The sequence below is a fragment of the Homarus americanus genome, unplaced genomic scaffold (assembly GCF_018991925.1).
Source record: "Homarus americanus isolate GMGI-L3 unplaced genomic scaffold, GMGI_Hamer_2.0 scaffold25483, whole genome shotgun sequence".
Lineage (NCBI taxonomy): Eukaryota > Metazoa > Arthropoda > Malacostraca > Decapoda > Nephropidae > Homarus > Homarus americanus.
This window is the reverse complement of record NW_024726235.1, coordinates 8,223,939-8,248,475: the sequence shown is the minus strand read 5'-3', so window position 1 is coordinate 8,248,475 and position 24,537 is coordinate 8,223,939. Positions and strand designations below refer to the sequence as shown.

The 24,537-nt window shown below is 35.7% G+C and overlaps 1 protein-coding gene across 1 annotated transcript in view; it reads left to right on the top strand.

Annotated features, from left to right (window-relative positions):
- The first annotated feature begins 4,103 nt into the window (after positions 1-4,103).
- The window catches only part of LOC121865508 (hrp65 protein-like), a 34,720-nt gene continuing 14,286 nt past the window's right edge, over positions 4,104-24,537 (top strand). Inside the window, exons 1-4 of the mRNA XM_042365022.1 lie at positions 4,104-4,354; positions 14,320-14,541; positions 15,468-15,638; positions 23,374-23,504. Coding sequence (XP_042220956.1) covers positions 4,223-4,354; positions 14,320-14,541; positions 15,468-15,638; positions 23,374-23,504 — 656 coding nt within the window. The 5' untranslated portion in view covers positions 4,104-4,222. The remainder of the gene's footprint in view (positions 4,355-14,319; positions 14,542-15,467; positions 15,639-23,373; positions 23,505-24,537) is intronic.

Below are 24,537 nucleotides of genomic sequence, written 5' to 3'. Positions count from 1 at the left end.
TCTTCACAATGTCAAGCGACGCAACACAATACGTCATATATTGAAGCTAGCAAAATCGTCCCGTGGATCGAAATTATGGATATACTTCACGCTGAAAGTGGTAGACTTATACAAACAGTCTGTCAACAGAGGTGGGTGGTGGTGGTGGGAGCAGAAATTATACTGGGCTTTGAAAATCAAATAGCCTTCATAAGACTACCAAGAACAATAAGCGGACCTTACGCAGACCTTTGGCCTCAAGGTAGGCACGTAGTACATATAGCGAGGATTATTCCTTTATCAGGTTCTGGGTAAAACCATTACTTATGAACAAAAACGAGCCAATCACACTTAACCAACGTAACCTAACCTAACCTAACTTTTGCTAACATAGTTAAACAAAAACACAGTAAAATTTTCATACGAATTAACATTGGTTTATCATGTGCTTTGACAGCAAATATACAAAAAATTATAAATGAAAGTCCATTCTTCCAGGGATAGCTCAAGAGCTTTTGGTTCGATTTGGTTACATTTTGACAGTATACTATGTCGCATATTAAGTCTAAGTCGGCTTCGTGCTTGATAAAAGCCTTTTATTTTTCATATAGGCTACGACATATCCGACTCTTACAAATATAAGTTGAAAATGTAAAATGCCCATTTCTTTTATTTAGTTTATGCTGAGACAGTCAGGATTTCTGTTTCTGTTTATATCTGTGCGTTTATGGTAGAAAATGAATATGTAACTTGGTACACTTTTCCAGATTGATCAAATATTCTTTTAACTTTATTAGAAATCCTTCGTATAATTTGACTCCCCTTTCAGAAAATTTTAACTTTGGCTTGCATATAAAGTTATCTCCCAAATGCATTATAATTTCCAGAAAGATAGTAAAGGGGATTTGTTTAAAAAAATTACCAGAAAAGAAGTAATATGCCCTTGACCCATAAAATAATCCCTTCCTGTTACCCCTGACTGTTCCAGTAGCAGCAGTCTGCAAATTAGACAGATCCTGGAGAAGCTTTGGTGAAGAAAAGTAATTATCTAATCCTAACAGTGGCAATATCGACATTATACCTTGATTTTGCCAAGGCTTTCGACAGCGTACCACATGAAAGGCTGAGAATTAAACTGGGAGGTTACGGGATTCGGGGAAGTGTCTGACCGTGGACCAGAGACTTTCTGCATGATCGCAATCACTGTGTGTGGCGATTAATGGTACGAAATCGCCATGTGCACCCTTGACAAGCGGGGTACCACTGAGCAGTGTATTGGGCATGTTGTTGTTTGTTTGTTTCATAAATGAATGTCAGAAGTTATACACTCCTCAATTAAAATGTTTGCGGACGATGACTAATTATGTCGGGGAAATTAAGAACCAAGCAGACTTCAAAGAGCTACAGAAAGATCTCTGTGAGCTTCAAGACTAGTCGAAGAAGTGGCTGCTAAGATTCATTGTCACGAAGTGTAAGAGGATGCACCTGGGTCGTACCAACGGGAAGGAGGCGTATCATAATGTCCCAACGGGACGAAGAAAGTGCATTAATAGAGACTGGGTGTGAAAAGGACCTGGGTGTGTATGGTGACAATGAACTGAAGTTCCCGGACCATTGTGAGAAGAAGGTTAATCAAGCACCTAAATTATTGGGTCTTATAAGAATGTCGTTCAGATATCTAGATGATCCGTCCCTCGTAACGATCTTCAGGAGTGAAGTGCTTCCCCGCCTGGAGTACTATCACCCCGTCTGGTCCCCGAGATATGCCAGGGACTGTCAGCTGATTGAAAATGTCCAAAGGAGGGCGGGCCACCAGACTGGTGCCTTCACTTCGGCACCTCAACTATCCAGAGATTAGAGCGACTGCAATTGCCTAGCTTATACTACAGACGGGCAAGGGGTGACCTAATTGAGGTGTATAAACATATCAAAGGGCACTACTCAGTCGAATGTCCTTACCTGGAGCTGGCGGACGCCCGCCCCACAAGAGGTCACAGCTCAAGGTTGAAGTGGCTGCAAGTCCAGAAAACTGTGAGGGGCGAACTTTTTCGGAGTGAGAATTGTAAACACTTGGAACAACCTGCCAGAGAGTGTTGTCACGGCACCGAGTGTGAGTTGTTTCAAGACCAGACTTGACCAAAACTGGAGCAGGTTCAGATACATTCAGGAGCCGGTGCATGCCCAGTACTTGCCAACAGTGCGTAACAGAGACGTGACCGATCGCCCAAGTGGCTAACGAGCCGATCAGTGGTGAAGAGGATTCAATAAAGTAAAGTAAAAGTATATGATGTCCACGATAAAAGACATCAGCCTCATGCATCATTCACATCACCAAATTATAAGTGAGCCCTTCCGCACCCACATCTTGTGGGTCACGCACTTTTATATCTCCAAGGCACAAGTGTAGCCAGAGACAGTATCACGCAAACACAACACATTTATATCAGATCGGACTTGTTGTTTGTGTGGCATAAATTGGTGGAGTGGAGTCTTCCCCTTATATCCAACCATGCTTTCGTCAACAGAAATACTTTCACCGGGATGAAAATTGTGTCTGAAAGCTCTAACAAAGTGGTCTACAATAGGCTGTACTTTGTAGAGCTTATTGAATTGTGGATTACCTTCTGCAGGCATGGTATCGGTGTATCCAAAAGGAAGATATTTCAGAAGTTACCTAAATCGATCCCTTGTGAAGTGTTAAAAAAACCGGTGTTGAGATGCAGGTGTTAAGCCCGTATCCCAATATGAATTTACACTGAATTTAAAGGTCATTAGACAGAATTTGAACTATCCTAGTTTTTATTGGAAGCCAATGTAATTCGATCACGAATGGGGTAGTGGGTAGTCCTGGGTGGGAGAGCTAGAGAGAGGACCTACAACCTGGAGGACCGACCTACAGAGTTAACTGGAAGATACATTATTGTAAATATTTTTGAGTACCCTGCCCTGGTACCACAAGCAGAGCTGGTAACCTTCCCGAGTCTGTTCCATAATGTTTGAGGCAACTACCAATTTATTTAATAATTATGAGACAATTATTGCATAAACAGAGGTAAAACAGTTAACTAACTTTGCTTTATCATGACAGTGTTTATTATTAATATTTAGAGCTATGATCGGATTATTTTTATCTTAAGGTTGAAATACAGTAGAAATTTCTTTACAAAGTCAAAGAACCTTTCTCCACTTTCTTTTCTATTACTCAGCCCATGTATCCCCACTTCTTGTACTTATTTTCCCTCTACTACATTCAAATTAAAGTACCCGTCAAAATCTTAACCAAATTCTACTAAAGCACAGATGTATTCAAACTCAGCTTCTTACACCTCAGGACTTATGTTAAGTACATGAGCCACAGATGAAGTGTCACAACTTTTCTCAGATGTACAGCACATGAATGCATTACGAATGAAAGAACCGGCCCACTAAATAATCTTTCCTGTTGCGAATTGATTTAGTTGTTCGCAGAAACACGATTATATCCACAACTGAAAGGTATGCATGCGCGTATAAGCAGTAAAACCATTACCAAGTCTTGGGGCCACTGGGTTTTGTTAGTGAGAATCTGGTGGTGGTGCTGGTGCGAATCATTTTGTGTAGCCCAGGATGAGATACCTGTTTTGTATGACAGCAGGGTACCAGTTGAATTGGGGGGGAGTGAGCTAATCATTAGGTGAAAAGCATATTTCATCGCGTTCATTTTGATAGGTTGATGACCCACCAATCAGATTATTAGTGGAATGTTAATTAACTTATGATAGAATTATAGTATATTGCGCAAAACCTACTGCAACACGTTCTGCGTAGAAACCGAGATAATATGACACATCAGTACATTATGTAAGCCTTTTCAATCATACAAAATACTAATATATGCAAGTTGCATGGGCATTACTAGAATTTTATAAAATCAATTATTTTAGTATTAATTCTTCATCCTTTGTTTATTATTGATTTATTGTATATATGTTGGATAGTTCCTAATATTATTATTGCTATTTTATAAAACCAATATTATTAAAAATATAATTTTTTTAAATATAATAATACATTAGTTCCTTCGGTAACATGAATGAGAATAATATGTTTTTTAAAATGGGTGGAGATGTTAGAGGGAACCAAAGTTACAGTTGGTGAGTCCTGAGGTGGCTTGGCTTGGCGAGAGGACGACCCTGGCTGTTGACGCTCCTGGCCGGCATTATACCTCTATTCTCGCCTATATTCAGTTAGAAAAGGCGAAAATATGGAGAACGGGACACCCCAGAAAGGACGTGGGGATGATAGTGTGAGTGGAGGAAGTCGAGGGGGTTATTATCAAGGCAACCAACAGAAGCGTGGACCCCAGCAGTACGGCAGACACCCCCAGTATGGCTATGTGAGTATGGTGGCGGCGTCTGGTGCTCACGGCCCAGGTGTATATAGTAAGAGGGGGTGGGAGGCAATAATGACTATAAAACTACAGTAAATTTTTATATTCCTGGACGTGGATGAAACTTTCCTTTGTTTTGTATCAGGGGGAAAATGAGGTCAAGCTGATGTCACAAGGGGAACCCCCGATAGGGACTGAGTATTCCAGAGTGACGCAGTTTGGATTATAGACTATTAAGACAATAGTGGTTTGGTGTATGTCAGACTTACGCTTCAATATTTAAAATCTGGTATTGAAGCCCAAAAAATAATTGGACATAGAGTGGTAAATAGGCTACATCCTGCTGCTCACCCTTTGACATTTAAGTCAAGCTGAAAAACAAAGGCAAACCTTGATGTTAACAGGAATTTACCAATAAGTAGTGCCATACACGAGTTAATACATCATTGGGTTTGTTCTTGTTATAAGAGGATGGTCCTATTTTCCCCTTTTTTGAAGAGAATGTGGCCTACTTCCTGATGTTTAATAACAAATTTTTGCTTTTATTAATATTGACAGACCTGCCGACGATTTTTTTTTCATCAGTGAGTGGTGATCTGGCTTTCCCTAGATTTTGAAACAAGAATAGTTTAGTTGTGTTTTTTATGGTGTTTTACTCAAATCTAATCATCATTTCTTGTACAAATAAGCAGTTTTTGCAAAAAAAAAAGATTTTCATTTGTAACAAACTGCTAATTTGCACAAAATTGGTAGTCAGGTTTGAGTAAAACCCCAAACAAAACCTAACCTGCTACTGTGGTGGAGGATACACCTGGGCGATATGGTGAAGGATGGTAATTTGTCTTTGTTTAAAACTAAACAATTTCCACACACAGGACACAGTCTTGATGTTGGTAGGACACCTGGATCTTGTAATATTCTTAAGGCATTTTAAGATGCACGAAAAGCTAACGGGTTCGTTTTCCCGGACTTGTTAAAAAATACGACATTGTACCGCCTCTTGGAAGTAACTGTTGTACAACACAGTCTTCAGAAAACAATAAAATAAGAACTGTTATTTGGACACAATATGGAAAGAAATAGTGAAGAAAATGTATAGAAAATTGTGGAAAGAAGGAAAAAAAGTCAGTCAACAATAAATAAGAACACAATAAGTCGGGCACGTTGTAAAGGTAATTTCTCCGGACTCTGAAACCACACTATCCAAAGACTGTTTCGCGCAGCTAGGTGTTCACATTTTTACACAAAATACGATGAATTTCAGCTTCTTTTAAGTCTTAATTTTTGCACTTAAAGAATTGTAATCAACTTGTTCACCTTTATTTAAAGTATCTTATGAGTAAAGATATTAAAGTTTTAATCGTATTTGAGTAATTATCAATATTGTTACACCAAAGTTACCAATAGCTAATGAAATCAGACAGCGCCCACTTAAAAATGGGCGGAGCCAAAACTGGTTTTAACAAGTAATCCTTTCACTCCATACGCTTTTCTTTAGGTCCTATCCAATATTCTGTACTACTGTGTAAAGAATTATTTTTATTGCCTTACACGCCTCTAACTCTTAAATATTAATAAAAATACTGTATTCTCCATAAGCGGCCATGATCCGCGTATTTTCAGTGGAAGAAATCGCTGATTGGTTGTTAGCTATTTAGGCCGCTTGGGCACTACACAAGGCTAACGCCTGATCGAGGCATTAGCTTTTCCCTCTGAACGTGTCATGTGCACAACTCAAAAGCAGCTTCTGCGCATACAGAATAGCTAATTTGTTAGCTATTCCATGCATCTAAAATGCCATGCAATAAATGCCTCTATTGCAGCATTATTCTCATAAACTCGCTGAATAACAGTTAGATATGGGAGAGAACACTTATCACATGCCATCATGAAAGCCTTCAAAATTTGAAAATGCACTGGGGAAAGCTGGTTACAAATGATTGGCCAGCCAAGTCACATGACACGGTACTTGAAGGTCATTGGTTGTCATGTTGCAAAGAGGTAGAGACAAGTGACTCTGGCAACATGGCAGATACAGAAATATACACGTAGAAATTTGAGAGATACTCGGTTGATATTGATTTACATAAGAAAGTATATGAAGCCGTATGTTTTGTTTTTTCTAGTGTCTGTAATATTGAAAATTGGAAACTTATGGTCAGCCAGTGGACGAATATTAACCCTGATATGATAATTATTTCAGTTAATTTTTACAAGTGGACAACCATGGATTTTCTGTTGAGCAATGTGTTTTCCGATGGTTTAAACAATGTTAAGACCCTTTTCTTCTATGTCGTTTCCCTCGCAAATAACTTAAAATTACCTAACCTAACCAGAGGGCTCTGCCCCCCTGGAACCCCTCGTATATTTTATAATCGTTAACTATTCAAAATCACTAGTGGGTCAGTCAATAATTATTTTGCCTCTTTAGGTAAGGTGGCCACCGCCTACTACCTGATGCTCAAGGAAATTTAATATTTGGGTAAATTTGTAGGTTCGACCAACCACGGATCTCGAGTTGAGCAATATGTTTTTTCTGGTGGTCTAGACAATTTCAAGATACTTCTTCTGGGACGTTTCCCTTGCAAATGACTTGCATATACTCTACTGGGGGAGGGGGTTCCGTAACGCTGGGGATGCCCGTACTGTATATTTTAATAGGATATTCGCAGACATACTTGCTTGGGCAAACTAGAAGTTTAAAAACTACAAATAAGAAACCAGGGAAATATATGAGAACACCGCTACCACCAGAACGAGTCGTTCGATTTCATTAATTTTTCCTCACAGATGTTCTTATCATTATAGTATTTTAAGAGGTGATATTTAATAGAACCTGACCTAACCAACCAAAGAAACGTACCTAACTTCTTAGCCAGGGGCAGATCCCAGGCATATTAAATGAAAGTACTGTATACTTATTTTGATATTTGGTACCAATGAAAACAACTTTAAGTGTCATGATGTAATCTAACATTTTACTTTTGTGGGTGTGAAAGTAAGTTCAAAACCAAGGGGGTCAGTTGTAAACAAACAGGGCAGACAACAATATATGCCGACAACATCAGAGTTTTTGGAGGCATATTTGGTAATATTCGTTTAATGGCTGCGGTAAGATTTTAGGTATTTTCTTATTCATGGGATTATTTAAAAATATTAAGAATACTGTACATTTCTTTCCTTGTGCAAATTATAATATCATTGGGGTTAGGTTTAAACAGTGATTTGCAAGAGTTGAAATTGTTATGAGAAAATTTTTTCTTTTTCTCTTTTGTGCCGAGTGCTTTTTTTTTTTACAAAATTAGCTCATTTGTCCCAAAAATGAAGGTCAGATTTGAGTAAAAGACACCTAAATATGGGGGAAAAACTCTTCTCATAACAAAAAGGAGCCCCAGCAATTAAATGAATATTTACAATAACTTATTGATTTCTTCACAGACAAAGCATGTACTGTAGTAGACATCATTTTAGTGTCATGATCAGTTTTTCACCGTGTTTTATCCTGCAATTTTCATGAAAGTAAAAATATAAAGTTGTCGCTCCTTCTAAAATACTTACAATCACTAAAACAAGTAAAATAAAAGGAAATCCGCAAACGTTTTCTGGTAGAGGTTTTCTCATAAATTTCCAAAACCATCCTCTTTCCACGCTAACCTGGTCCGTAGGCCACGCCCCTCATCTACACTAAAAGCTGATTGGTTCATAGAAAATTCAAACTACCGTATTTTTCGGCTTGGAAGACGCTGCATCGTGGAAGACGCACCCTGATTTTGGAAATGAAATTCTAACAAAAAAAATTATGGGTTTTAGCCCACCTGGGCACAGGTCACTGACCCACATTGGCTCCTCTGGGGGGAAAATGTAATAATAATAATAAATACAAAAATGAAAAAAAAAATATCAAGAGTGAGAAACAATATACCTGTATGTATGTTGTGTTGTCAAAGTAAGAGAAACCATTGAGACCCTGCAGAAAGTCAGATCATCAACCTGGGACTTTGTCACATAGCAGCAGGGTCTACCGTTAGACAATACATTATGCTTCCAATGTCTTCCCAGACGGTAGTACCTCCTTGTTTGGTACATTAGCTGCCTATTACCTACACCAGTGAAACCGTTGCTTGATATACAGCCCTTTTGGCACAAGTATACACACCTCTTTGAATATCATCACTTAGAACTGCTTATCAGTCGTCATTTTCATCAATTAAAAAAAATCTGTATAAGAAGGTGAAGTCTTTAATACAGCACTCATTTTATACACCTGGTCACCTCCACATCTTAGGGGCTGTAGTGTTTACATTCTTTCTCTTGTTTTTGTCGGTATGACAACGACGGGAAATACTTTCCAACAGTAGAAGGTAAGCAAATGTAAACATGTATATCAATGTCTATATAAAACAAAAAATCTTTATTTAAAAACAAAATAAAAGTAAAAAACAACTAGTTTTTGGCAAAACCGCTGACTGATTGGTTCTACATAATTATAAAACTGAAGAAAATAAGTCCTCCATTGTAGCTGTATTAAAATTAATGTAGAAAAATTAATATGGTTGTTTTAAGTAATGTTACTTAATATTAATAAATGGAACAATGGAAGTAGCTAACAATTAAGGGAAAAAAGTGAGATCGCATATGTAAGTGAGCACGTGTAAACATATCATCATTACTCTACATAAGAATATGAAAGCAACACTTATTTACTGTTCATATATGTTTTAATTAATGTTTCTGAATTTCATTTTGATTGAATTATTGTATTGTGTGCAAGTTGAACAATACAATTCATTAATAATACGAAGAATATTAAAACACATGAGGAGACAAGACGTCATTGTTTTTGTTGTTTACAAAACCAGTGACTGATTGGTTCTACATATAAAACTGAAGAAAATAAGACCCTGGTTGTAGCTGTAGTAAAATTAGTATGGTTGTTTTAAGTAATGTTATTTAATGTTAATAAATGGAACAATGGAAGCAGCTAACAATTAAGGGTAAAAAAAAGTGAGATCACGTATGCAAGTGAGCACGTGTAAACATATCATCATTACTCTACTTGTACATAAGAATATGAAAGCAACATTTATTTACTGTTCATATATATTTTAATTAATGTTTCTGAATTAAAAAAAATTCTACCCACCATTAGTAATAAAGTTGAAAACATAAGGACAGCCAATGTTGTTGTGTGTGTGTTTTTACTTGGATGACGAAGTTGTATTTAAATTTGGAAGATTTTAATTTTGTGGGGTTTTTACAGTCTAAATGGGTATCCAAATGTGAGAGCCTACTGTAAATAGGTGTCAAAATATGAGAGCCTACATATAAAGAACCAAACATTCCTGCATTTGAGACCAGCAGACAACCTTTAGCAATTCCTCAATAGATGGCGCTGCTGCACCACTGCCATTAGTAAACAAACTACACAGCAGCGAGGGTTTGTTTTTATTTATTTTTTTGCAATATATCAACAATTTTAGTTAAATCAATAGTTTTATAGTACTGTATAGAGAATACTTGTAATTGTTAAGTACTGTAATGAGGTAACAGTCTTTGTAAGGGGCTGATTTCAAAAACCTCTGCTACAACTCATCGACTAGTGTCCTGGAAGACGTATGGTAATTTTCGAGGTATATTTTTGTCATAAAAAGTGCGTCTTTTAAGCCGAAAAATACGGTAACTGTGTTCACAATTGATAAGCAGACTTGTTATTAGCTAAAATAATGTTAAATGAATTCATGATTAAAATGCAAATCAATTTAAGGCATTAGCACATCAGAGAGGATGTTAGAAAAATTTTAATATTTATTATAAAAGGTCGATATAAATATGCGCAATCCGGGCGGAGGTTAAAACGCTTAGGGGAACCAATTGGCAATTTGTAATGTAGTTCTGCTATAACGCGATAATTGTGTTCTTGTAAAATATCGTGTTATAGAAAATCGCGTAATAGAAATAACAGGGCTTATGGAGAAAATAGGGTTAGGTGCAGATTACTCGAAATCGAAAAAATTTAGTAGTTAGCCTAACACAAAGGATAGCACAGTCTAAATAAATGTTACATTCATATCTAATAATGAAATCATACAGTAAATTTAACACTTTACCTTGAAAAAATATGAATGTAACTTGATGGGGGAGAAGGGTGATTTTGAGGTTGATAACATCAAGCTTCTCTTCAAGTGTTATATCCTTTCTTTTACGATAATCACCGGGAATTCTATCATCAGAATGCTTTTTGGAGATATTCTTCTTTACCATATTCACAGTTAATACCACAAAATTGGAGAAATAGTAAGCAAAAATCGCGTTATAGCAAACAAGCGATCGCGTTATACAAATATTGTTCCGAATTCATAAATCGCGTTAGAGCAAATTCGCGTTATCAAAACACGCGTTATAGCAGAACTCACTAGACGAGGGGCGTGGCTTACTGGCCAGCTTAGCGTGGAAATACGACTGTATACAGTACGTAGTTATATTCTAGAGGAGTTGTGAGCCATAACTTCCTACTGTATTAAATTAAACCATAGAAAAATGTCAAGGAAAATGCTTTAACTCGAGTTAAAGGTAGAGCACAGATGGTTAGCACCCGAATGCATTAATATATTTCATTCATATTTTCCAGTTGTTCTTTGGATGATACTGAATGACAGGGTTGGAAAAAATCATGATTTTTAAAAATAAAATAAAAAATAGATTTATTTGATTTAAATCGGATTTATTTGATTTAAATTGGATTTTTTCTATTTAAATCGATTTTTTTATTTTTTTACTAATTGCATTAAAATGGTATTTTTAAACCATAAAAACAGTATTTTTCAACCAAAGCTTATTCAGGATAATAAACAGTAAATTGGCATTAAGATATTTATGCAGTAGATGTACCAATGGAATCTAACACAATAATTTTCTTTTTGTAAAATAAAAGAAAACTGGTAACATATCTTACATTTGAGTGCACAAATCCAAACGTAATAATGAAATTTAACATAAATGCTCTTATAGGATTACAGTGTTTCAAAAATTAATAACAACTTCTTCAAGTCAACAGAATAATAATCTCATTTTGTAAAAAAAATAATACTGGTAACAAGTTTATTTTCTTACATTTGTAGGATTATAGTGTATTAAGAATTACCGGTAATAACCTCGTGTAAACATAATACAGTATTCTCATTCTGTAAACAACAAAAATAGTTCAAAATATTTAAATTAGCTTAGTTGAACATTGAAATGCTTATGTACTGTGACAAGCTTAGATGCCTTTTCCTGTTCTAGGCGATTTCTTACCTTTGAGTGTACAAATCCATACCGGGTATGCTGGAAAAATTTCACTCAACCCCTGCTGATGATGCAACAGCTGTAAATAATTGCCTAGGAACATCCATTGCATTTTCTGTCATATCATTGGCAAAATACTGCCACCAAGCAAGGGGTGAGAGAGATTTTACAACATCTTTACCAAACTAGACCTCTTTAAATGGTGCACTTCTTCCATGGAAGGACATTAATGTTGAAAGGAAATGTGGAAGAGACTCGCACACATACTGTTCTGCAATGTCTCGCTGCTCAGGAGTCAGATGTCTGCCCTGATACCTTGGATCTATCACATTAGCTAGAAGATGGGCAGGTGTCAATGCTACTTTGATTCTTTTTTCAAAATTATCCTTATCCTTCTTATCTGTTAAATACTCCTTAATTATCAGTTTTACCCAGATTTCTACAGCATCACTTAATAGGGTATGTTCTCTCTGGACACAGTCCAATGCCACAACAATAGGCTTAAGTCTCTCTAGATAGTCTTCTGCAGTTCTTTTTAATGCTTTATCATTAACTTTCCTTTCAATTTTCTTATCAATGTCTTCACTATTTTCTTTGCACACTTTGACAAGGGTCTCCCAGTTCTTTATATAAGATTCAATAGAATCTGTCACTGTGTTCCATCGTGTGTGTGATGGCATTACTAGCATTTTTCCTCCTGCTCTTCTATACAAAGATCCTGGGATGTGATGATTTCTGAAGTACTTAATGATTTCAGTAATACAGTATGCTCCTTAATGTTCTTGATTTGCAGGTCTTGTGAAAGCAAATTTAACAGGTGTGCAGAGCAACCATATGTTATAATGAATTTATCTTGTCCGAATTCACTTCTCCTTTTTGCCATATTAGCAGCATTATCTGTTACACAGCTTCTTATTGTGCATCCAAATTTGTCTTCACACTTTTTTGTAGCACATTCAGCTAATTTCAACAGATATTCAGCTGTGTGTCTTGATTCTGTGTCTATAGAGTCAACAAGATAAATACGGTTGTCCGCTGTTAAAGTTATACATACTGTAGGCTCATTATGGACATTACTCCATCCATCCATGGCCATGCAAACTGTTTTCCCACTAAGTAGTTCTGAATAATTCTTATCACCTTCCCTCCCTACCAGAGAAGTGTTGGGTGAAAAACTAGATTTTAACTTTAAGTAATAAATAATACCTCAGACTAAAGTTAGGATAATATAATTGACATTTCTGGATTCCTTGCAGGTCAGGGAATATTTTGAATGTAAACTTCATATATTTTGCACAAAAGATAAAATATTTGCTTTGTGTAAACCAAATTATTACATAAGATCTAAAATTTTTATATCTAATGCAAAATCCATGATGTTTATATTCAAAATGATCATCATATTGTAAGAATTCCAGCAATGTAAATTATATTCTGGCTGGGTAATTTGTATGATTTTTATGAGCTAAAACACATATCTTCAGTAAATAAACAAAGAAATATTCTTCAAGGACACTATCTGTCAATCAAAATACTCTGCCCTAGCTGGGTCGTCCCTCCCTACCAGAGAAGTTTGGGAGAAAATAGATTTTAACTTTAAGTAATAAATAATACCTCAGACTAAAGTTAGGATAATATAATTGACATTTCTGGATTCCTTGCAGGTCAGGGAATATTTTGAATGTAAACTTCATATATTTTGCACAAAAGATAAAATATTTGCTTTGTGTAAACCAAATTATTACATAAGATCTAAAATTTTTATATCTAATGCAAAATCCATGATGTTTATATTCAAAATGATCATCATATTGTAAGAATTCCAGCAATGTAAATTATATTCTGGCTGGGTAATTTGTATGATTTTTATGAGCTAAATAAAAATATATATACTTCACGCATATATGATATATGAGTTGATGCATATATGAGTAGATGGTATACGAGTAGATGCACCGCGGAAAGTCCGGTTCTGGCAAGGTACCGTGTAAATGAGAAATCAATGAGAAATCGCGGAAAGTGAAACCGTGTAAAGCTTTACACTTTACACGGGGTAATACTGTAATAATTTAGTACATTATTTTGAGTACATGTACAGTACAGCTTTGCCCTTAGGACAGTGTAGCGTTGGTTCAATTTCATAAGTTATTTCTGGTGCTAATCATCATCTCCACCTTTACCACTCATGAAAATGATGAAAAGTGCACTAGCAGTGTGTTTTGTTTTATATGAATTTTACAATTTGGCAGTTCAGGTAGTGGATGTGACTCCAACTGCTGTTGTACTCTGTAGTGTTTCTCTTTGTTTTCATATCACAGTGAGGGTGTGTAGAAGACCATGGTCAAATAGGAATTTTTGAACTTATTGTTGGACACAATGTTAAACAGTTGGAACAGATTGATAAAACAGCCAAACTATGACATGACTCCTATAGTGTGGTGAACTTCCAACTTAGTACAAATTTTGGCACCAAATCATACATCAGGTAAACACCTGTTAGCCGTACCAGATACTACTACTAAATTTGTCATTCAGAAATTGAACCAAACTAAACTTGCTTTGCTTACTCATATACAATAGGAGCACCATGGATGAATGAGGGGTTGTAGATAAGAATTTTATATATAAATGTTGAATATGTAATGTACAAAATAAAACTTACCATGGTTACATTTATATTGTTACAGGATAAGATCAAAGAAAGAGTGAATACTGAACTGAGTGGTCCACAGTTGGACTTGCCACCCCTTGATACCACAGAGAAAAAGTTTAATGCCAGCAGTCGCTTGTTTGTGGGTAACCTGCCTCGTGACATTCCTTATGAGGAGCTTAAGGAAATATTTTCTCAGTATGGAGAGTTGGGCCAGGTGTACTTCAACAAGGATGGAGCATATGCCTTCATTAATTTTGTAAGTATTTCATCTTGGTAATGCATTTGGTCTTGTACTCTTGCTATTCTGTCACATTAGTTTCCATTTTATAACAAAAAAGTTTTAATTTGCATTACCTGCTAATTTTCTCGAGTGGCTGTTGGAGAGAGTTTTGGAGTCGGGTGAGGCTTTACAACCCAGACATGGTGGGGCATGCATGTTTCACTGGGACATTTCTAGGATTCAGGTTCTCTTAATGATAGTGGGTGACTCTTAGGCTTAAGTGTCACTTTTATTGTTGATTTTTTACTTAAGAAAAATAGCAATTCAGGCTTTACTACATTTACACATAATTGTACTGTAATCAAAAAATAGCAATTCAGGCTTTACTACATTTACACATACTTGTACTGTGATCCATAATCATTGGCCTCTACCACTATAATATTGACCTGTGTTTTAATGCCTCTATTATATTCTAAAAGATTAATTTCGTCTGTTAGTGCAGTATTTGATGGTTTACATTTTTATACTTTCACTATGACTTACAATTTGTTTGCTTATGCAAAACCCAAAATAAAAACAAGGTCTACTGTTTAAGAATTTATGCCTAGACTGATATGTTTGGCTAACCCAATTTGGGATGTAAATTTAAATAAAAAAATTGTTGGAAAAGAGCAAATGTTCACTCAATCTTGAACTTGTTTATTTTGGGTGATTTTTTGGTGGAAGTTTAGAAACATTGGAAAAGGTCTTGAAATGCTGAGGAGAAGGGAGTAGGTTATTAAAATATTTGGATAGAATGATTGGAAGGCATTTGTCATAATACCCCCAGAAAAAGAGATCAGTTAATGGCCATAAATCACTGCTGATGATGAGTGTGTGTAGAATAGAGTTTTGTATATACTGTATTAATGGTAGTACTCTCATTAAAGTGTTGTCCTAATATTTGAATGGTTGTACAGGATTATCGAGCTAATGCAGAGAAGGCAAAGCGAGAATTACAAGGAAAGAATTGTCGTAGCCGTCCCATGAAGATCAGATATGCGTCTATCTCAACTGGTGTGCGGGTCAAGAATCTGACACCTTGTGTGTCAAATGAGTTATTGGAAAAAGCCTTCAATGTTTTTGGTCAGGTGAGTGGTATCAAGTACTGGGAATGGGGAGGGTCTAGATATGTTGACATTCATCAAATATTGTAGCAATACCACTTTTGACTGATTCACTGTTGGTTTCAAGTGCCTTTGTCACGTGAAAATAGGTAAATTAGGCTTTTGTTGTGGTCGTTCTTGATGAGTTGGTTTGATTGCCTCTACAGTATTCATTCCAAACCATGAAATGTCATGCAACTGAATTTGCTCAAGCTAAGATTTGATAATTTTAACATGATTGCTTTTTTTTATCAAAATTGATTTTCAGAAGCCACCTGTCTGCCTTTAAGGCACTGCTAAAACCATATTGTAAAATTTGATGCATAAGTTTGCAGAGCTTACAGATAATTTTTTGTTTTACTTTCAGGCATATTTGAAAATTTAAGTACTTGGACTGTATCTAGACCTTTTTGTTTTTTACCAGTTGAGAGTATTAAGTATGAATTACCTCGTCCTCTAAATTTGAATCTTAAACGTGAAGGATGGGAAAAATACAATGTGTTTGATAGCTCACAGTGGGTTGAACTATTGTGACTTAATTTAAAAGAATATTCTATGATTGTAATTGTACCCTCAAAGATGACTTATTCTGGGAGTGTGTTACGGCATGCCTTAGTTGTGTGGGTTTAATTCATGGGGGCGATGCATTGCAGATAATATAAAATCGTGCACAAAGACATCGATTGGTAGCCTTGTGGCAGAACATGCTTTATGATAAGACAGGAAGACTATTTTAATTTTAGCAAAAATCGTATTTTTTTTTAGGTATTTGGTCTTTTCAGTGTTAAAAATGATCATAACTTAATTGAGGGTGAAGGTGTTAATGTCTGGGTAATGTAAATATTACTTTTGGCTTCGTTAAAGAATTCAGTGATGTAGCTAACACTGGTGAGAGGAGTTGGAAGAAGATACCTGCACTTATTAATGTTTTGCATTGTAAAAGAATCCATGTGGTTCCAATGACCTGACCTAGCAAATATTTCTAATTGGTTAGCCTGTGTTCTCCAAGATTTTGAAAGAAGAAAAGTTATTAATAGTCATCGTGATTTTCTACTCAGAGAATCGAGGAATGCAATATATATTTGTTCCATATTCATCGGAAAAGGGGAAGATTTTACACTTAAGACAGTATTAGTGATGGATATTTTTCTACAGATAACTGATACCAGTACAGTACTTTTATTTATTTTGCGATTTAAATTACATTTGTGGTGGTGTATCGTTTTACGTACAGGTAAAGTCGTAAGATTTCTCACGCTTCCTTTGTGCAGATGTTTACCCTTAAGGCATGGCTGGGGGAATTAATATTTTATTTCTGAAACATTGTTGTTTCTTGACAGATTAGTCAGTGGTATCAGAATCGTCCATGTTACCACTCTTAAATGATATAGTATTTAAGGTTCATGATGTGGTCCTCCATAACTGGAGGGAAATTTAAAATGTAGACCTTAATTACTTCCAAAGGTAATAGTGATGTGTAGAGTATTACCAGTTTCTTCTTGCTTGACAATGTTGAAACTGAATAAGTGGTAAGGCTTTTAAGCACAGTTAGTTATTAGACTAATGCAAGAGCTGTTTAACATGGGTGGGACTGTGCCGTATTTATTCTTTGTGTATTAATGTAAAGGAATACTTATTCAACAGCATGCTACTCAGACAGTGTTTAAACTGGGATTGGATTATTACTGTAAAAATCTTGTAATAATTTTTATTTTAAATCTTGTATTTCTTCTTGTGGTAATTTATAAAATTAGTTTATTTATATATAATATCGCCCGCATTGTGATGAAATTGTAATGACTGAGAGGAGGAAAAGAATGGATTTGTTAAAACCCAAATGCTACAAATTCTATTCCTGTGTGTGTGTCATATATATAGTATATATATTACATCTGAACCACAGGATTAATTCATTTATATTAATAGTACAGTACAGTAGCAGCATTGTCCATGGCCTTCTTGGACACATAGCACAAGGTAGTTCAACAGCCGTTCATGTTGAGGGCACCCTAATTCATATCTTAAAACAGTTGTTTTGGTCAGCAATATTGTACAAAAGTTGTTTATATCATGGGTGAATGAAAATGAATGATTTGGGGGGAGATTAAAAAGATACACAATGAAAAAAAATGTGTCGAGGGAAATGAACCTCAAGATTAAAGTCTTAAAGATGAGTTCATTTGTTGGAAAAGAGGTAGACTAGTGGAAATACCTGAAAATGTGGCATTCAGAATTAAGGTAAAATGTGGTTGGGGAAGAGAAATAATTTATAACTTAAATTAACAAGGCATACTTAAGTGAACTTAGACCCAGCAGGATAAGTGGCAGTTGAGAGTATTAAAGGGTGTGTGATGCAATACAATTCTCAGCTTCAGGAAAAAAAACAAATATTTAGGCCAGTCTGTAGGAAGTGGCATTTCCAGGGTTTTCAAAAATCTAAAAGTGCCCTTTGCTACTACCCACCAAAAAAATTTCACTGGTACCAGCTAAAATGAGAGATTTTAATCCTAAGACCCCCAATAATTCTGTAACTAACACCTACCACAGTAAAATGTTTTGAAAGCTATGCATAAAGTTCATTATTTATTTTGATGCAGACTATTTATCTAATGAGGTTTTTCTTCCCTGCTTTACAAAGCCTTTGATAATGAACTTGCAACCCTCAATATGCTGTCGGTGTTACTTATGCTACATAGAATTCCATTTGTTTATAAGATATCCATGATGTATGTATTCTCATGCATCTCATATGATTCTTTTTTATCATGTAGTGAAGGCAGCAGTTTGCATGTTTATTAATCACATTTGTGTGCGATGGGACAGTTTCATAGTGGACACTATTTTGGGGATTGTAAAGTACTTTTATTTCCTTGATTGCTAACTGTGCTAATCAGAGCTGTGTGCAACTCTTTATATTCTTGTTTTGTATTAGAGAAATTCTGTGGTTCATTTGAAATCTGAAGTACTGTATATATACCTGTACTACAATTTTATTTAAAGAATAGCTTATATGTAAGCTAGTTCTGAGTTTCTGCAGTCTCAGTAGATAGAGAGACTAGACTTGGTCTGGAAAATGTTGGGCAGTTAAGAGAGACCACTTCTGACAGTCTCACTACATGATACAATACTTCTTTTTTCAGTGCTAACAAAATATAGGTGCATATTAATACACTGTATAGGTGTATGATCTTCATGATTAAGAGATACTGTAATGAAATTACACTTTCTAAAATAAGAAATATTTAAATATACTGTATATAAGTTCTGCACAGTAAACTTCCTCTAATCCAGACTAATGGGGGGGGGTTCTGAAATACAGACTTGCAATACTTTATAGACAATACAGACTATTATCTAAACAGTATTGCAAGGTGGAAAATGTCATAGGATGGGAGATTTCCATATCAAGCTACCTAAGAACTCTGAACCTACAGTAATTTTTAGCCTAGACTTAACACAACTTCAGGGTTTTTATCCTTCATATATATATATATATATATATATATATATATATATATATATATATATATATATATATATATATATATATATATATATATATATATATATATATATATATATATATCTGCTTTGGGTTTTAATAACTGTGAGGAAAGGTTAATTTTCTCTGTCTCTCATATGCTCTCAGCAGCTTGTTGCTGGCACTCAGTACAGCTATACTCAGTCACCCAGCAGCTGGTGTTGTACTGGAAGCCATATGTGTTGTCTCGGCTATCACTCTCCACTCTATTCAATCCTCGTGCCGCAAAAATAGTGTACTGTACCTCCATTTGATCCGTGCTTAAAATATCACTCGAGGAGTGAGTCAAATTTAGTGATGATGGCATGGCAATAGGGCTTCCCACTCCTGAGTTCAGAAATCGATATCACACTTAATGAAATATTTCCAAAAGATTGTCCTGAATGTTTTTGTTTTTTCTTCAGTGAATTCCAAAATTTGTTTACAGCTTTGCTCTGGACATCACATAACCATTATCAAATAACACGGAGAAATGGTGAACAGCTGCCCTAAACATCATGTGCAGGGGTTTGGTTATGTGAATTTCTGCCAATTTAAACTTTTGTGAAAGAATTTGTAGGAAATTCAATAGTGCAAATGTTCTGGAATAAAAATTTTTGAATATGAGCAGTTATACTTCATAAAGCACAAAATGGGGAGCTTGCCCCAGGAATAAGAAATGATGAAGCAATATGTTCAAGAAGTAATTTATAATTTCTCTTCACTTGTTTATGTATTGCATGTAGACAGTAGTGTCACAGTTGATGCAAGGTGACATGTCATAGGAAAGTATATACAGTACTGTAGAGGAATATGAAGGCAAGCAGGAGCTATGAAATGTGAATGCTGACAGTAGACTGGCATCTGTCAATGTTCTTGTGTGGTCTTCAGTTGATATACATGACAGGAACTTAATCCATATGTTCAAAATCCATATATATTCGAGTAGTTTGGGTACTCTTAATTATTTAATTAAATTGGATGACAGCGCACCTGTATGTTATGATTCATGGCTGCATTTTTGCATCTATACCATTCTCCACGGGCACTACCCTTCAGGATACTGAGGGTGTAAGACTCCCTCTTTATCTTATGTATGTTTGTGTATTATTCGTCATTTTATTGTTATTTAGGAATGTTTTTATCATTAAAAATTTCTACCATATCAATTTGCTTCGACTATCCCCATGGACATTTTGAAGCATTTGCATAAAACTTCACAGTAAGTTAAATTGGTGTACATCTTTACCTTCATTTATATGTTAACAAGGTTTACCCAAAACAAAGAGATAGTTTCACATCTTTTTGCATTGCTTACTTACAAGCCTTCACTTAATACTGGCATCTTCACTTACTCTAGTGATATGTTTTTGCAACACAACCCCCCAATCATTTACCCACAACCTTGTGAAGTACTGTAGCCCTCAGTTACTCCTTCACCAAGTCTGCCCATCTTTCTCCCAATATTAAAACATTTTACATTGTTAGGTATATCACTTTGATATGCTTTAATAGGTTACTTTTGACCAATGTTTTGAAGTTATTACATACTGGCTTTCAATGTGGAGAATAATTTCAAACTCATTTGTCTATATTCATGTTCCTCCTTTTGAAAAGGGTTATCTTGGAAGATTGAATTCTGGAGTACATACAGTATTTCTTGTTCAACAAAATACTATACAGCCTCAGGTCTCCAGAATTATTAGGAGTGGGAGCATGCCAGATGTGGTGTTTTCAGTTTGCACCTAAGTCTTGTTTGTTTATCCTTCTTGCACTATACTGGCAAGGTCATTTGCTGTTTTAGAAGAATGATAAATACCGAGTGAATATGTTTTTAGGGGAAGCAAAAGTTAGTGCTCTTTATCATGCATACCACATCTGAGGGTGGCACCCTAAAAGGCGTGGATTGCCATTAACTGTAGAAGGTTAACGTACCTTATATAATAGTTTTCTTTTTATTTTCTTTGTCTTTAGTTCATCCATTAGTAACTTCAAAATAACTTGCTATGATATTACACTTGTGATGTCAAATAACAAATTTGATGTGGCTGGCCTTCACGTATGTACAGTAGTACGCATATCCTAAATGACCAGACTATAGTAGCCCCTCCAGATTTAGTACCTATTACTGTCTACAAAATTTCTGAAGATCTAGATACTGTACATAAACCTCAAGTCCTGGCAATTTTGTCCAGCATGACCTACAGAGATAAGCATACACTAATATATTTAATAAGTAAACACTTCTTGGTATACTGTATATACAACTAAATCATGAAAGTTTTGTGGGAATTTATGGTCATTATTGTAGAGTAGTTTAACATATCTTAAAACTTCTTAGTCCTGAAAGCTTGCTTGATATTTAATACAAGTTCACAAAATTTTAAGAGCATACACTGCTGCACGTTATTTTAGCTAACGGCACATACTTGCAGTAATAGATCTTGCTTTCTTTAATATTTACTTAAAAAAATTTTGTTAGGCCATGCTAGAACTGGCAAATGGCAATATACTGCACCTCTTAATTTCTTAATTGCCTACAGTAATGTTATATACAGTACAGTGTATCTAAACATTTTAAGTGTCGTCCTTTTTGATAACAAGTGGGCATGGCAGTTCATTTTGACACAGCTATCTTATAGCTCCTGCCTTGTAATACCAGCAGTCAGCAGATGGTCTCATAATGTACTGTAGTGAGTTTTTTCTGTTATTTGTATATATTTCAAGATTTGTTTTAATGGCATAATGTTTGAACTTAAATGTTGATCAAAGTGTTAATGTCAACTATTCGTGCATTGTACTTCTGTGTAAGCAGTGCCTTGCTTTTAATGTAAGACACTACATTGCATCAAGGTAGTAGAAGCTAGGCAGTAGGCCTGTACCATGGAAGCATTTTATGGTTGGACATTTTTTATTCATTTTGTTTTTGGCTACAATTGTGTCCAGGTTATCTTGAATAAACAAAAATCTCCAAACATTGTTATATTTTATTTTTTCATGCATTGTGCTAGTGCTACAGTCTTATTCCCTAGAATTATGTACCTGTGATCATCAAACACATCAAAATGTATAATTTTCTAGCCATTGTTTCCAGTTTTTCTGTTGGGGTATTATTTTTATGAGATGTTGCGGTCATTATTGAGTGCCAAGATTTTTACAGAAAATTGTTTCCTAGATATGTCATGAGTACAGGAACTTAAAAACAGAATTAAAGTAAGGTGAAGTACAGTTAGATCATCAAAATGGAGGTAGTGGGAAGGAGAGCAAGACAATAATATTAATTATCACAATTTAGTGACTCCGTAAGTCAGTTGTTAGAGCATTCACCTCGCATGTTAGTGGTCCTGGGTTCGATTCCCAAGCAGAGTGGGGATCAGGTTTCCTTCTTGTGTGGTCACCACAAACACTCGGGTGCACTTGTTGATGGTGGAATATCCTGCCAATGGGCTGGTGTAACCCAATGATAGCACGGTGCTAGGAATTGGGAGATTAGCATCTGCCTCGCCACCCTGCATCATAGCAGGAAACACCTGGAATGAATTAAATGAAATTTAGGGTTTTGTTTAAAAAAAAACTTATTAATTGTATCCACCTCAAATATTTTCCAAATAATAGTTTCATCTTGATTATAAATACATTTGTCTAATGCATCTCAGGGGTCCTCTGAAGACCTTGGTTAGGGCATATCCTCCAGCAATATTCCTCCACATCCCACTTAACTTTTAAACTGTCCTGTCTCATCTTCACTATCATGTGTGCTCTACAAGTTCTACTAAGTTAACCCTTTGTTGGCCTTTCATATGTAGATTTCCTTACATCTCAGCATTAGCCAGACTGTTTCACCAGTCTATATAGAGTTTTCAAAACAATTCTCTCGTCTAGAGAATAGAAATGTTTTGATATCTCATTCTGTGGTGAATAGCTAAATAGCCAGGCTTGTTTCACCTGGCTGTCTCATCTAGAGAATAGAGGTGTATTTATTCTTCAGTTCGTGGTGTGTTGAGAAGTTTTTGTTTTGTAACTGATTTTTTGGGGCCAATTTGGCTTTTTTTTATATATATATAATTATGAATAAAGTAGTGGTAATAGTATTGAGTTAATGTATAGTATTCTCCTGGATTGTTTTCTCACCATGGACCCAATAATCAGGGACGTAGTGTTGTTAATAGACACTCATTGTTTTGGGCTGTTCTTTCTTAGATCGAGGCGTGCCGTGTGATTGTTGACGACCGGGGAAAAACCACAGGTGATGGCATCGTGATATTTGCTGACAAGAAAGGTGCCACACTTGCCATCAAGAAGTGTCAGGAGGAGTGCTATTTCCTCACCAGGTATAGTTTGTCTTCGTGCCGTCATCTCTACTGTATTTCCCAGGGCATATCTACGCATGCTGGAAGTAAGACTGTCCTATCGGTGACAGAATGGTGGTATAACAAGAGTTCAGGTAACAGTACATGGGAGGTTTCTGTGTAAGCGGGATGGGGATATTGACATAAGGGCTGAGGATTTGTGGGTCACACTAAAGGATATCGCGTTTAGTATTTGTTACTGATAAAGCCCCGTATGTGATCGTAATTGTTGCTGTGTTAAAGTAGGTAATGTAAGTGGTGGTGTGGGGAAAAATTCACTATTACAGTATTGGAATAATTTTTTTAATCTTTTGTACTATTTTAATTTACATGGAGGTATATTTGACTGAGAAAACTGTACAGTAATGCTCTGTCTTCTCAAGTTGGAGCATCAAGTATGGTGGCGTCACATTAAAAGACACACGTGATGCAGATACAGACCTTAACACTGGAAAAAACAAAAACAAGACGTTCTGTTTTGTGTTACGTTGAGTTTTCTTCTCTTTGTAAAATTTTGCTTCCACACAAAATCTGTTACATATTGCTTTGCTTCTTTGATGACAAAATTAAGAAATGAATGCTGCATATACAGTATATACTTTAAATAAAAAAAAGGTGTATTTAGAGGTTGAAAGTTCCCTAAAAGCGAGTTGAATAGGTTTGTTTATTTCAGTTGATTCTAGCGAGTTCCAACATTTGTGATAAATAGTTCGTAAATAATTATATCTGTTCAAGTAGCCCAATTTTCTTTTGTTTATATTAACCCTCTCGTGCATCATGATGCAAATCGTGTCGAATTGTATCGTTAAACTTTTAAAACTGTCCCCCAAAATAGTTTTCAAGATAATTGTGTAATAGATGACCATGATCTTGCAAGGGAAGCTTCCAGAAAGTACTGAAGTGTGGGTGGAGTTCCGCTGTCTTGTCGGTATCCTCCCATCAGCTGTGCTAGTTGGTCAAATTTGTCTCTTATTTTTTTCTTCTGCCCTCCCCACAATTAGTCGTTTCAAAATCC